The sequence below is a fragment of the Heliangelus exortis genome, chromosome 3 (assembly GCF_036169615.1).
Source record: "Heliangelus exortis chromosome 3, bHelExo1.hap1, whole genome shotgun sequence".
NCBI lineage: Eukaryota > Metazoa > Chordata > Aves > Apodiformes > Trochilidae > Heliangelus > Heliangelus exortis.
The window spans coordinates 102,004,078-102,019,167 of NC_092424.1; the positions used below are offsets into that span (position 1 = coordinate 102,004,078).

Below are 15,090 nucleotides of genomic sequence, written 5' to 3' on the forward strand. Positions count from 1 at the left end.
GCTAAACAAGGCTCCAGAGCTGAAAACTATCATTTCATCTCCCCGCTAGGTGAGCAGCTAGCACATCCATCCACCTTAATTCTAGTTTTTACATGTTCAGTCCAACCTATCACTACATTCCACTGTGGAATCACTACTCCACTGGGGGAGTTGCTACAGATATTGTAGAATTAAAGTAAGATAGAGGATGCAGAGTAGAAGAGCAAGATGTCAAGAAAGAACATTATGCTGAATAATCTTCACCAATAGCTATCAGAATAACCTCTGCATTATAACTATTGTTGTATTAGATTGGAAAAAAAAACCAAGCCACAACCCAACAAAACCAAAAAAACACAACAAAATAAACAAAACACCAAGACATGACACTAAAACAACCCACTCCCCAAAAGCAAAAATCCCTGACCTTTTTGTAATCTCTTAGTTATAATAACCCCTGAAAAATACCAGGCATTTTACATGGAATAACATGTATGCAAATTAAAGGAGGCAGAGCATAAGCATTAAAATTAGAAGAAAAAAAAAATTCTCCTATGCTATCCTGTTTCTTCTGTTCCAGCACTTTCCCTCTGATTTTCTAGAACAGCAAGGCAACCTGTACCAACCTTCTTGAAACTAGGCTCAGTACTTCAATGCAAACAGAACATTTTTTAATCAGCAAGCAATGATGTATATGCAAGATGATTATGATCTCAACTTTTTCAAAAATACTCAAAAACATTTTGATTATCAAAATCTTTTAGAGGCAGATGCTCTATGCTATTTTTCAACATTAAGGAGAAGACCCATGACAACACCACACTGCAAATTCTGGATTAGTAACCACATTTTGTGCAGGTTGCTATTCAGTACACAAAAGCAGAACATGTTTTTTTAACCAAGGATACACAACAGCTGTTGCCAAATCACAGCACATGTAAACTTAGATTCCTTTGCATTTTCCAGAAACCATTTTGTGTACTGTCAACAAGGGGTTTACTACTAAATTATTAGTGTTTATTTCACTTAAGTGAAGATTGATGCAAGAACTGCACAGTGAGTGTGCACCTGGCTAAGGAGAAGATAACAGGATATTTGGGGAAGGTACAGAGGTGATGAGTTTAACAGCACTATTCTGCAGACTAGTCCTCAACACTCAGCTCAATACTTTCATCAATAAATTAAAAAAAAAAAAAGTACAATTTATTACAAAATATCTTGAAAGTACTATCTTTACGAATTATCTACTAAAAGCAGTGCTGAAATTAATGATGAGCTACTCTGGAGGGAGGCCAGTGAAAGGCTGCAAAGAGGATGCAGGGACTGGAGCATCACTTCTCTGAAGAAAGGCTGACAGAGCCAGGGCTGTACAGCTTAGAGAAGGCTCAGGGAAATCTCATCAATGAGTACAAATACCTGAAGGGAGGGTGCAAAGAGGATGAGCCTGGGCTCCTTCAGTGGTGGGCAGTGACAGGAGAAGAGGCAAAGGGAACAAACTGAAATGCAACCTGATCTAGCTAAAAATATCCCTGCTGCTTATTGCAGGGGGCTTGGACTATATAAACACTGAAGGTTCTTTCCAACCCAAACTATCCTATGATTCTGTGATCTCCAGATGTGCCTTCCAACCTAAACCATTCTGTGAGTCTGTGAAAGATGATTTGAATGCTTTCATTTCACAATAACTCATTCAATCATACAAATCAGGAATTGCTCCTGGAGCTACTGGGACCTGGCAATTCATAAGTCTCATTAAAATCCCATCTTAATAGTGGCTTGCGGTGACAGCATAAGGCAATGAAAGTTTAAAGAAATTATACCAGGTAAATGAAAAACAGTAACAAGCTATTCAATGTCAAGATAATAATGACAAGACAAAAACAAGTAGGTGCCACACAATGGCAAATAAAAATAAAATAGCCATTACATTGTAAGGGTACCTTCTAACATTCTTCTACACATCCTTTTTCATACCCAGCCCTAATTGCCTGCCTCTGTGAGCCTGAGAACTGCCAGAGAAAACCCCACTGAAGGCTGATGTGGAGCCACAGTTTGGTGCACAAGCAAGTACAGAAGCAGTTCTTGTGGATGGCTCTTAGCCACCCCATGTGACAGCACCCATTTCCAAAATACCAACTAATATGCCTGTGCAGTAGCACTCAGCTGAGATTTTACTATCTTCCAGCTCACAGAAATAGATGAGGCAGCTCAGAGATATTTTTTTTCCTATCTCGTTCTCTAAATCCTCTGCTGTATCATTTATGTGCATGTGTTCACTCACAATTGTCTGCAACATTTTCTGTTGGCATCCAACAGCATTAGAACCACCACTGGATTCATTCATATTAATGGGAAATGAGATCCAGTTTTCCAGTGGATCTCATTTATATAAATATATATATATATATATTATTTTTTTCAATGAAATCAATCCAACTTGTAGAAATGAAACGAAGACTTAAGCTAGGAGTCTTGGCTTCCTCTCATGTTTGAAGCAGGAGAATGGGATGGAAGGCTATGGCTCTTTGTCAAGTTCTGCTACAGCAATGCTCCAAGAAGAAAAAGCTTTTTCTACACTGGGAATGAAGCAGAACAGAATACCTAAATCATACACAGTGGTTCAGAAGCTAATGTCACCATTAAGAGTACATTTGATGTGGTTTTATACAGGACCTTCTGGTTTAGTCTTCCAGAAGGGACCTAGCTCACCTGAATTAAAATCATCCTGAGAACCCAATAAGAACAAACTATTTTATGAAATGCAGAATGGTTGCCAATAGTCTAAAAAAATCTAAAATAGGTATCTCAGATCAGTGACGTTACACAAGGAATGAATTGGTACTAAATCATTAACTTCTGATCTCAACATTTTAACAGAAGCAGTGATGGGCTGAAGACCTCAGAATGGGTGAATGAAAAAAAAAAAGGCATACAAGAGCTGGTCTGGAGTAAAAAAATCACTGAGAAAGCTTAGACACCATTGTTGGCCTGAAGCTACAGGGGAATTCAGCTTATTACTCAAGAATTCCCATATAGTCTTACTCTAGTGTCTCTAATTCCTTCCCAGATATGTTCTGGATTAATTTTACCTTAATAAATTGTTTGAAAAGTAACCTTGATTATGTCTGAGGCATCCAGATCTTTAAATGTTTAATAAACAATGCATAATAAGCTCTGATGACAATACACCAAATATGGAAGATAAAATTGACAAACTATTTGTTAGAGCAGTTTGCTCACTATAGTACAAAGCTGCTTTGTAAATAAGATACCATCTCTTCCAGGTGTTGTTCCTGCAAGAAGCATTTCACAGAAGATTCAAAACATGAAGCACGTAATGCTAATTCTAAACTAAGAAAAAATATGCTAAACAGTTATATTTAATTTGCACATTGTTTTCAATAGAAAATTCAGATTAAGAGTCAACTGAGAAGATTTAAGCAAGGAAGCTGCAAGCTGAACAAGTAATTAACTGGGTCTTTGCAAACACCTAATATGGTGCTACCACTCATCCTACATGTGATGAAGCCTTATTTTTACTAATCCTTTCACATTGTTTTTCAGTCTCTTCTTATTGTAATGAACCTTCTCTTCATATTTATTTTATCTTTAAGAAACACAATATCTAAAGGACTAAAGGATCTAAAGGATGCAGGCTGCATCCAAAGTAACATCAAGAAGAATTTTGTTAATTGAAGTTGCTGTAGATAACCATCAAGATGCAACATTCACCTGCTGGTATGTAAGAGATGCCAGTGGACAGATTAAAAGATTCTTTCAAGCTATTTTTATGAATGCAGTGCCAAAGTCCACGAAGGTATAGATTTTACAGACGCAAAACACCAGTTAGTGTTCAGAACCTGAGGTTATACTGCTATTCTTACTCAGTATTTAGTATCAACTTTTTTACTAACAAATTCCTTTTGGTACTGTAGCTATGAGAGCTAAACAAGTGGAAAATGTAAACATCTCTATATAGTCTTCAAAAGCTTTACACACAGACTACTTTAAAATGAGTTTACAATTTTATTAAGCTATCGTATGGCATAGAACTCTTCCTCTGACAATCTAGCAGCTATTCAACTGTGACTGTCTTCAAAATATACAGTATACTCATGACTATTTCACAGCTCAAAGTACCCTTATTCATGTAAAGGTATTTTTAAAATTATAAGACAGTACTATGCTGTCTATGTATCTTTCTTTTCTACTCTAGGTAACTGAAAGGTGAGACAAAATTATTTTAAATATCAGAACATGTATGGTGAGAGGTTCAGTACTTCCAAAGTGGAAAAATATTGTGATATAAAGTAGCTTTTACTAAATTATTTATACATAATTTATTAATGCTTTTTTCTTTAAACTATAGTTCATTACAAATCTTGATCCATGGTCATATCATAATAGATTGCACGGGCAGGTTTACAGGAGATGAAAGGAAGAGATCACACCTCCACCAATGCCTTAATTTCATTTTTCCCTGATTAACAGTTAATAAACCAAACACTATAGCTTCAATTAAAAGTTATTCACCCATTCATTTGAGCAGCATTTCATTTAAGTGGACTAGCTGAATAGAAAACGTTCCATCAGTAGCAGCATCACAGCATAAATATTTAAAGCCCTGGTAACTTAGCCCTTCTAAAGGTCAGTGCTACTTTCAATTTACTTTCCTGATTTAAAGCTTAAAGTAATTCTATTTTAAAATACAGAAAATAAGCATAACAGACATTACTTACTCTGCCAATCCTAGTATTGTTTCCCTCTTGTATTGTCCATCTGCTGTAAACCTCTGCACATCCACTCCTTTGCCAAGGCCTTGAAGAATCTGAGCTTGAGTGAAATCCAGTAGTCGTTCATTGTAGTAATGCAGCTGATCTATCAAAGCTGCAATTTCTTCAGGCCAGTCTGTGTCACCATACTCAGTAACATGCTTTGTGACCAGCTGAATCAAGTCTTTCGGATCAGCCTATGAAAATAATTCACAACAAACTAAAAAACCAGCCCTGTAAATTTCTGCTAAAAAATGTTTTGTTTTTTTCCTTGCAGAAAGAAGTGTTGGGTTTTTTTTCCATTTCTGAGAAGTTTTCTGTACAAAAGAACTCCACATTTTCTGTAAGGGCTATTTGACGTTATGTCAAAATCTATCATTTTGGAATGTTATGGAATGTTTTACATTATTCCATATGCTACAAGAATTCAAACAAAATTGCCTAAGCAAATTAACAGTAACAAGTACTTCACTATTACTGAATATATTTATGTTTAAACCTCTCATTTTTATTAACATTGAACTAGGCAACTGAATGATAAAATACTTCAACAAAGAAAAAGTACCAAATCTCTCCTCAATTACAAACACTACAAATCAGTTTACGCATGGAAACCTCAAAAGTCAGAATGAACACAATAATGTAAACTAGAGGGTTTTTTGTTACTGGATTTCTGACATACTTCTATTATTTAGAATTGATAAAAGGAACAGCTGGCTTAGCATTTTAGGTGTCAAGCACTGATAATTTCAAAGAAAAAGTGTTACAAAATCTGCAAATTACACCCAAATGTACTGCCTACACCCTTAAGCCTTCAAATAATTAAATATTGATCATCCAAAAGTACAACAACCTTTGTTTACAGAATAACTTTGATCACATTTAAAACCTACTTTTTTGCATTAGAAATTGTGTCTTGATTGCATATTTATTTAACCCTAACGTTCTGTAGGCAAAATCACACAGCAAAGCAACAGCTGAGACCATGAAACAAATACATTCTGCTTGTTCACAAAAAGGGAAAAGTAACATATATTGTAGAGTCCTCAATTATCTCAAGATGGAAAGAGGCTCTGTCTAGGCACCTCTACTTGAACACAGCTATGTGTGGTATGTAAGCACTCAGCACACTCAATACCTTGATTCCTCTCTTCCATGTTCCTGCAGCACAATACCCACAAGGAAGCACCATGACTTGTGCAGCACCCACTGAAGAAGAAGTGCTGCCACTGGTGATGCCAACTATTGCTGAAATATTTTCTAGGAGAAATAGCTGTGATCTCAGAAAAGTTGGGGTGTACTGGACAAATATATTTAGTTCTTATTACAGAATTATTACTGTTCTTAACTTTGGGTTCTAAATTAACAGAGGGTGTGTAGCAGGGTAAAATCTGCACCAAATGTTTGAACCTTGAGGCATGCTTGAATTTTTCTGTAAGATCCATTTCAAATTGATTTTTTTTCTTCTTCTTTTCCTTTCAAATCTTAGCTGACTGGTTGCTCACCAAGTCATATTAAACACTACAGGGCATCCTTTTTCCTCTCCACATGATAGTTTTCTGAAGCTCTCTGAACATTGCAGACATGTTGATTTTATAAACAAGGTTTCAAGGTTGCTTAGGAGATTGGTAAAAGAATGATAAAACCTCAGAAGAGATAGACAAGCAGAGCTGTGTCTCTACAATACAGCTCTATCAGCTGGAAATCAATCCACTGCTTATTAGGTACCCTGATATATCATTTTAGGTAATACACTAGGCTGTGAGCATGGAGTCAGAACAAGATGAGGAAAGCTCTTTAACACAATTGCCTACATCCTCTGTACAGGCCACTGAGAAAGGCAGGGCTCTCTGATGAGCTAGGAAGATAAATCTCCTCTCTTGTTAGGTTCCTCTCTCTCCATCAGGAAGAGCAGAATCCAACGTCAGCACACGTCTTCCAGTGCACAGCTCATGTGACTGTTCATAAAGTATACAAAGTTCATAAAGTATACAAAGACCATGTTGGAAGTACTTTTAAATAGCTATGCCAGAATTCTTACTTAAGACATGGCTTCTGAAAATGAAAATATAGCATTACTAGTGGATTTCCTGAAAAGTGAGTAATTTTTCACCTTGAGACAGAAGTGAATTTGATTATTTACAACAACTTAAAATTATACTAATTACTACGAGAGGTAGATTAAAATAATTTTGATTTTGTTCCACTGATGTTTTCAATGTGAAGTGAATGCCTCAATGTGAAAATCCTTAAATGTAAAATTCCTTATAAAAAAAATAATCTGCCACTTCATTTCCAATCATAATATTCTGACCAACTTAGCACTCTCTCAGATGACATCTAGCACTAGGCCAACCTTAATTCCCCATGAATTATATTTCCATGAAAAGCATCTGGGTACAATCTTTTCTGTTTATTCTTCAAAGGCTATTTAATTAGCTAAACCATTTTCCCCACTAATGTTTTTGCTAAACAATACCAACAAAGATGTAATAGTAAATGTGCGTTTCCACCAGGACTGCTGTCTATCAAATTGGCCAGTACTGTTTTGTTGGTTTACAGTTTTTCATACCTGACCCTCCCCTGCCTTTTGTTTCCATACTAGGTTATAACAAAAAAAAAACAAAAACAAAAACACCTGCATCAAGGACCACTGTGTGATGCAGTAGTATCACAACAAATAATAAGTTTTAAAAAACCTCACAGGCTGCTTCATACAGAGTATATATTGATACCTGATGTGAGAGTTTCTAGGTTTTCTTTACTCTATAAAAACCAATCTTTACCAAGTTACAGTTATTTGCAGAACTCATTTACTGGGATGACACAGTTTTCCTTCTCTTAGTTTTGTTACCCTTCTATGGATTTTAAATGTTTTCTTATGTAATAGTGCAGCCTGTGCATTACTTATTAGGCACTCTACACAAACTCAATGAGACAATATAAAAAGCTGAAGTGTTTGGTATCAAGTTGTATAGAATTTGTATTCCATAATTTTAAGTATTCATTGTTTAACATCTTCACATTTTTAATAATACATGTTTTTTAAAAAGACAAGGATTTCTATATCATTAGATACCTACCTAGATACTACAACTATTAAAAACTATACATCAATTAGACATGATGCTTGCTCTAACAAACACTAATACAGAAAGATCATTATATTTAAAAATGTCTTAGCAGTTTTTAATTGAAAAGACCATAATAATTAGCTAGTGGTAGTAGCTAGCAAGAAAGAAAATTAGCAAAATCAGTAAAGGCTGACTCTTACAGCAGCATTCACAGGCTTTACAAATTCCTTACCTTTCTTAAAATTGTAGTAGGCACTTAAGAAAAAAAAAAAAGCTCCATAGTAATTTGTGTAAATACAAATGGACTTTGACAGGTAAGATCATTAAGAAGTCATATTCAACTTTTTCTCTCCTTATATTATCTGTCAAAAAGTACACAGAAAAAAATCATGAAATGCAACTACATTTTTATCTTTGATGGTTTTCAGAGTCGTTGAGACACTTACAAATCCTGCCTAGGTGCACAATTCTTTCTGCTTTGCCAGGTGTATCTCCTCCTGTATCTCCTAGACAGACATCTGAACAAAACTTCCCTTCCCTTATCAGGGAAGCCTTGTGAAGCCCTTCAGAACCTGCATGTCACTATGGTATTATAAAAGCAACACTGGTTTTAAAAAGACAGAAGTTCTGATCTTGGAATTTCTTTATCCTGATCCCTAAAGTAAACTTCAATTCAATTTTATTTTGTTTCCTGGGTAATTGCTATTTCTTTTTTCTTTCAAATCTCTTTAGAAGACTTAACTCTGTAATACATATCAGGGAAAAAAAATAATCTGAGCCTGTTCTTCTGCTCAGGAAGCAGCAACAATTTTACAGCTATAGTAATAGGTAGAAGTAATAAAAAGCTCTACATAAAACCCATTGTTGAAATAATATTCGATCACTGTAAGGTGATTTAGTTGATTTACTTATTTTTAATACTAAGAATATTTCCATTTATTCTAAAAAAGGAATATTCTCTCAGTTATTTTTTTAATGTAAATGATCTTCACACTGTAATACAGAAATGGTGAGGAACACTGATGAGAAAAGCTGCTTAAATCATAGAGGTTAATCCACTTGTAATCTCTCAGAATACATAACTGATGTTGTGGAGGTTTCTAGATATGAGTCACAGAACATTTCCATCATCTTTGAGCTGCAGACTGTTTGTAATCATCAAAAGCTGCAACCAGTGAACACAGGAATTTGAATGGGAAGGCACAGGATGTGTTAGTTGTGTCCAGATCCTTGTAACATCAGATTTGTTCTTAACCAGTTTAAGTGATCCAAAGAAAGAGATGGAAGATAAATACACCCAGCAAAACCTTAATGGTTAGCAAAACCAGGAGATGACAGGACATGTGTGAAGTAAGAGATACCAGGGAACAAAGTGTAAAATTCCTGCTAGACACGGGTGCATTTTGATCACTATACTGCCTCTAGTGTTTGCACTTGTAAGGAGAGCAAATTACACCTCTGGAATGCACTTTTATTTCAGAGAGGAGAACCCTCTCTAATCTCTGTACTGCAACAATCCCAGTAGCAATACATTCAATGTGCTATAAATTTGATGGAAGGGGAGGCAGGAATAAAAGAAAAAGAGAATAATAAGGAGAAGCATGTATAGGCAACACTTTTCCTCACATACCAAAGAAGGAAAAAGAAGTTTACAGGAAAGTAGTTTACTCAAGAAGTAAATCCACTACTCATAGGACAGTTTTTCATTGATCAAATTAATGACACTTGCCATCAACTGAGTCTGTTGTCTTGTTAAAAGGCAGCATTACCTTGGATATAGAACCACATGAATCTGGGGAGGCCTACCTCTCAGATCATAGCTGTCTAACATTTGAACAACTAAAAGCCAAAGATAGAGTATGGCTGACAAGAAAAACCAGAATGTTACAGAAATCAAACATGTGATGGTCACTCCAGACAAGTTTTGGTATCCCTGTACTTTGACTTCCCACTGCTGCAGCTGTTTATATTGTTGGGTGACAACACTGACTGTACTGGATCAGCTTTCCAACTATTTCCAATTTTATTTCTTAAATCAATAAAAGAAGCAGTAAGTGAGAAACCACTCCAACTCAACATACAATCAGAGGACTGGAGCACCTCACATACAAGGAGAAGACAAGAAGACTGGGTTTGTTCAGCCTTGAGAAGAGAAGGCTTAGAGGAGACCTTATTACAATGTTCCAGAACCTTAAGGGGCAGCTACAAAGATGCAGACTCCCTATTTACAAGGAGTCACATGGACAAGACAGGGGGTAATGGGCACAAGTTGCTCCTGGAGAGATTCTGTTTGAAGATAAGAGGAGGATTTTTACTTTAAGGACAGTCAGACATTTGAATGGCCTCCCAGCGAAAGTAGCAAATTCCCCCAACTTGGAAAGTTTTAAGTCCAAGCTCCACAGGGTTCTGGTATATAACAATATAAACAATAATAAGGGTTGGAGCAGATGATCCTTGAGGTCCTGTCAACCTGACATTCTATGATTCTATAGTATGAGGATACCTACTAGGATACCTTTCATAAGCTACAAAGTCCATCAGAATAAAGTTGCACAAACAAACAAAAAATGAAGTAGAGATGAGATGAGATGAGTAATACATCCTCAATTATCAAACCTACAGATAGGTGTTACACATTTAGGCAGTATTAAAACAATTTTCTACTTGAGATTTATAATCTTAAGTGATCTATCAAATTTTTGTAACATATGCCAATGTCCTGAGTATACTTAAATATAAGGATTATATAAGCATTTTTGAGCCTGTTCATGCTCTTAAAACTGTTTGTCACTACAGTATAATACATGGGTGATGCAAACAAGTATTTTCATACTGTACTCACAAACGCAGGTCTGGAATCTGCAGATCCAGAAATGCAGCTGTGCACTCAAATCCCTAGCTTCCTTTTTCATCTTCACCATAGATTTCATCCATACTTCTCTTTTTTCCAGGAACTAAAACTGGACGTTTTAAATTTTCATTCCAAAAGAGTGGCTGTATGAAACAAATGCTCCTGGATCACACTTTAAAGCCAGTAGTACCATTAGCTCTCTTAAAAGTGGCCAAGTTTAAAACACTGCCATACTTTCATGTTATACAGACACAACTTAAACATGTTGTACCAAATGTAGATTACACACATGGCTGAGGGCTTCACCATACTAGTCTGATTAGGGGTTTACAGCTGGTCCTAACTTAAAAGGGTTATTTGAGTTTAGAGGGCAAGTAGTGAAAAGAAAACCTATACCTTTACAGTGAAATTGGAATAACCTGATAGAAAAATTTAAAAGTCACAGCCAAAACCATAAGGGCTGGTGAACTGAGAAATAGGAAAAAACAAGTAAACATTTTGTAAATAAGCACTTGCCATTGAAATGCAACTACAACTAATTAACTTTATTTGCTAAGTTCTGCTTTCTTCTACAAGCTGGCCATAAGGACCTATGATAACAATTCAAATTGTAAACATATGATTATAAATTCTCTTCTTTGTGAAGAGAAATATGCTTAGAATACACAATCTAAAAAAGCATGGAAAATTATCCTTTTTAAAAACTGGAGTATAATAAGAATAAAACATCTCTTTGTATGAGAAACAACAGCTAGAACAATCAGAATACCTCAAACTGGGAAGGAAAAGTGGTAAACAAATTTAATGCCAGCTATACAATTTGCTTTAATGTCTAACAGCCATCCCTCACAAAATTAAATTATAGTTAACCTGGGTATCTGTAGTATCAGTAGTATTTGTAGACTTCTGAATATTAGTATCTACATATACCAGAAATTACCTTGAATTCATTCTAAAGATGGAAACTTCCTAGCAGGTGACACATTCACAGAAGTTAACACATGGTCTTTTAGGAGCCAGCAGCAGAAGAAACAATGACAAGAAAGTGACTTGTAAGCCCAAACAAAGCCATTAGGTTTAAGTTAAATTACCATAGTTTCCAATATCTGGTACTGTTGAAGGAGAGGGGAGGAGAAGGTTGGGGAGGGGAGGGCAAAGAACACAGGCAAGGCGCACTTCAAACCTCTGCTGAAATGAAAGACCAGTTTGAAGATCCTCTTTTCTAAAAGGATATTTCTGAATGGCTGGGTCAAGAACACCACTTGCTCTGCTTTCAGAAAGATTTAACAGAAAAGTTTATATAAACCTTGAGAAATAAAAATAAGCAACATAGTAACCATCTTTTTTTTTTTTAAGCACAATTTATCTTGATGAAATAAAACTGGGGCAAAACAAACAAACAAACAAACCACAACTGTTTCACAACAGCTAATTTCTGAGTCACTTACATATTATTTGGTCCCAACTTAGAATGGCAATGCTTTGTAGTGTGGCATGCTTAACAAAGAAAAATGAGGATACATGAAACACTGGCTTATCTCTATCAAACACACCTCAGCCAAAGGAACACAGTTGTCACAATCTGATTGCAGCATCACTAATTGCTGGATTACTATTTAAAGGGGTCATACTGGAAGAAGTTCAAAAACATCCACAATTACTGCTAGTTCAGGAGAGCTTACTTGAGCTTTAAGCCTTCAAACACAGTTGTGCTTAAAGAACTTTCAATTTCTGCTAGCTTAGATATTCACTCATTTTTTTAAAAAGTGTCTTTATTTGTTGAGACAACAAAAAAATTTGAGAAGTCACTCAAAAGTAGGAAGATAAAGAAGTGGTAGGAAAACTTAGTGACAAGGTGTGAAAGAGGCACTCATAGATAAGTTCATAGAAGAGGAAATTAGTGACAGCTTTTTGTCAGCCCTCACTGCTGAAGATGTGGGGGAAGAAAACACCTAGCAAGTGTCAGGCCAATTAGGTAAGTAATGGACTTGCAAACCACCAAAACAGATGGCTTTTATCTGTCAGTTCTCAAGGAAGACAAATGTGAAATTATCTTTAATAGCAGGCTAAGGTGCATCAACGAATCTTACAAAAAAACCCAAAAAACCAACAAAAAAAACCCAAAACCAAACCAACCAACAACAAAAAACCAAAAAAATCCTGTACGAGAGTGGAAAAAAACACTGTAACACAAGAAGCTCAATGTGAGCTAGCAATGTGTGCTCACAGCCCAGGAAGCCAACTGTATCCTGGGCTGCATCTAAAACCATGTGGCCAGCAGGTCCAGAGAGGTGATTCCTGCCCTCTGCTCTTGTGAGACCCTACTTGGAGTCCAGTTCTTCAGCCCCTGACACAAGAAGGATATGGAGCTGTTGCAGCGAGTGCAGAGAGCCACAGAAATGATCAGAGGGCTGGAGTGCTTCTTGTACAAAGGTCAAGACAGTTGGGTTTCAGCCTGGAGAAGAGAGGGCTCCAGGAAGACCTGTAGCCTTCCAGTACCTGAAGGGTGCCTACAGGAAAGCTGGAAGGGCCTTTTATAAGGTAAAGGCTTAAAACTGGAAGAGAGTAGATTTAGGTTGGACATTAGGAAGAAACTCTTCACTATGAGGGTGGTGAGACACTGGCACAGGTTATCCAGAGAAGTTGTGGATGCCTCATCCCTGAAAGTGTTCAAAGCCAGGTTGGGTGGGGCTTTGAGCAACCTGGTCTAATGGGAGGTGTCCCTGCACATGGCAGAAGGGTTGGAACTAGATGGTCTTTAGGGCCCCTTCAAAGCAACCCCATTATTCTGTGGTGCCTTTCCCCTCTGCCCTTCCTCTCTCTGGTTCTCCTCTCAGCCATAGACTCCACACACAAGTCTAAGGAAGAGAGAATAGCACAGCATACACTGAAGAACACACTCTCACCTCTCCCAGTTTTCCTTTTGGAACCATCAGATATGAACTGGACTTTTGAAATAGAAGCATATAGCAAATGACAGTTAGGATCTCCCCCAATATTAATGTGCAATAGTATCTGCACGTGTGGAAGCAAACGGTGTGCTATATAAGAAGACGGGGAGTGCCGTGCGTAAACAGCAGCATGAGAAGGACCTGGAGCAACTTAAACCAGCAAAGAAACTGAAACTTGATAAAGAACACCCAACAGAAATGCAGACAGAAAAGCAAAGGGTGGAAATCACACTGTCAAAAGAAATCTGATAGCTTCCAGCATCATTCACTGAACATAAAGAAGGTTCAAAGAGGAACCGTCAGCTGAAATTAGGGCTCAAAATAGAAATAAAAGTAAAGAAAGCCATGCTGTAAGTCAATCCTAAGACAACTATGAAGAACACTAGCATTTTTCTATCTGTCACAGACAGTACTAGCCACTGAGTTTACAGATAAAAAATTGAATGTCAAAAAATAAAATGAAACAAGACTGGCACAGTTAATCAGTACTGCAGTCAAAGTTAATAGACTCTAGTAAAACTTACTGTACACAAACCCAATTTGAGACTTGAGATTTGAGATTAATTATTAAACAGAAACCAATGTGGAACTATTTAACATGCATTTGATTTCTAATGAGATTACCTCATGGTAGAGACTTCTAGCTGCACTGCAGCTAAAGTCATCAGACCTCAGACAACATGGGTAATGCATCTGGTAGCTCAGCAGATCTGTCCCTCTCCCTCCTCCTGTATACTGTATTTATCCTCCTGTATACAGTGTTTATTTCAGTCAAATTAATTTCTTCTTTTCTACATTCAGAGTATTACCTACAGATGTAGTACAAGGACTGTGTCTGGGAGTTCTGCTTCTCTGGCTTAATAAAACTGTACTTATAATTGAGGTCGACCTTATACAAATAAGCAACAGAACTGCTTTGGGAGCCAGGTCAAGCCTGCAGAATGAACACTTGTAAGATCACCCCAAGATTTAAAAATTCAGTCCCAAGTTTAAAGCCCTCTAAATTTTGACCTTGCTTTCACTAATACAAAAATAAAGATTAACATGTATCAACATCTAACAATTTAAAAACTGTTCTACATGCTTTGTTTCTCCCCAGTAGGAAAGGAGCTGAGAGAGATTAAGACGCACATGACATAATTGCACTTAATGCACTTCAAGCCTACAGGATGCCACTGTGGTCAGGGTGATAAGAGAGGCTGAAGACCATCCTGGGAAGGAACATGTATATAGACAGAAACAAGGTGCTAGCAATGACAGGAATAAAAACAAGCAGCAAAAGAACTGAAATACACAATAAAAGCAGAGAGAAACAAAGCAAAACAGAACCAGAAGAAAAAAATCCCTACTTTGTAGACAGAGCATTTATGTGAGGTGCAATCAGACCTAATTCTGCCTCTCACCAAGAGATTGGTAAGAGGTTTCCCTAAGCAGCAAGCAACAGAAAAAGAAAGCACAAGTTT

The 15,090-nt window shown here is 36.7% G+C and overlaps 1 protein-coding gene across 1 annotated transcript in view; it reads right to left on the reverse strand.

Annotated features, from left to right (window-relative positions):
• The window catches only part of NBAS (NBAS subunit of NRZ tethering complex), a 158,682-nt gene that overhangs the window by 58,623 nt on the left and 84,969 nt on the right, over window positions 1–15,090 (reverse strand). Inside the window, exon 41 of the mRNA XM_071741942.1 lies at window positions 4,719–4,948. Within this exon, the coding sequence (XP_071598043.1) occupies window positions 4,719–4,948 (230 nt within the window). The remainder of the gene's footprint in view (window positions 1–4,718; window positions 4,949–15,090) is intronic.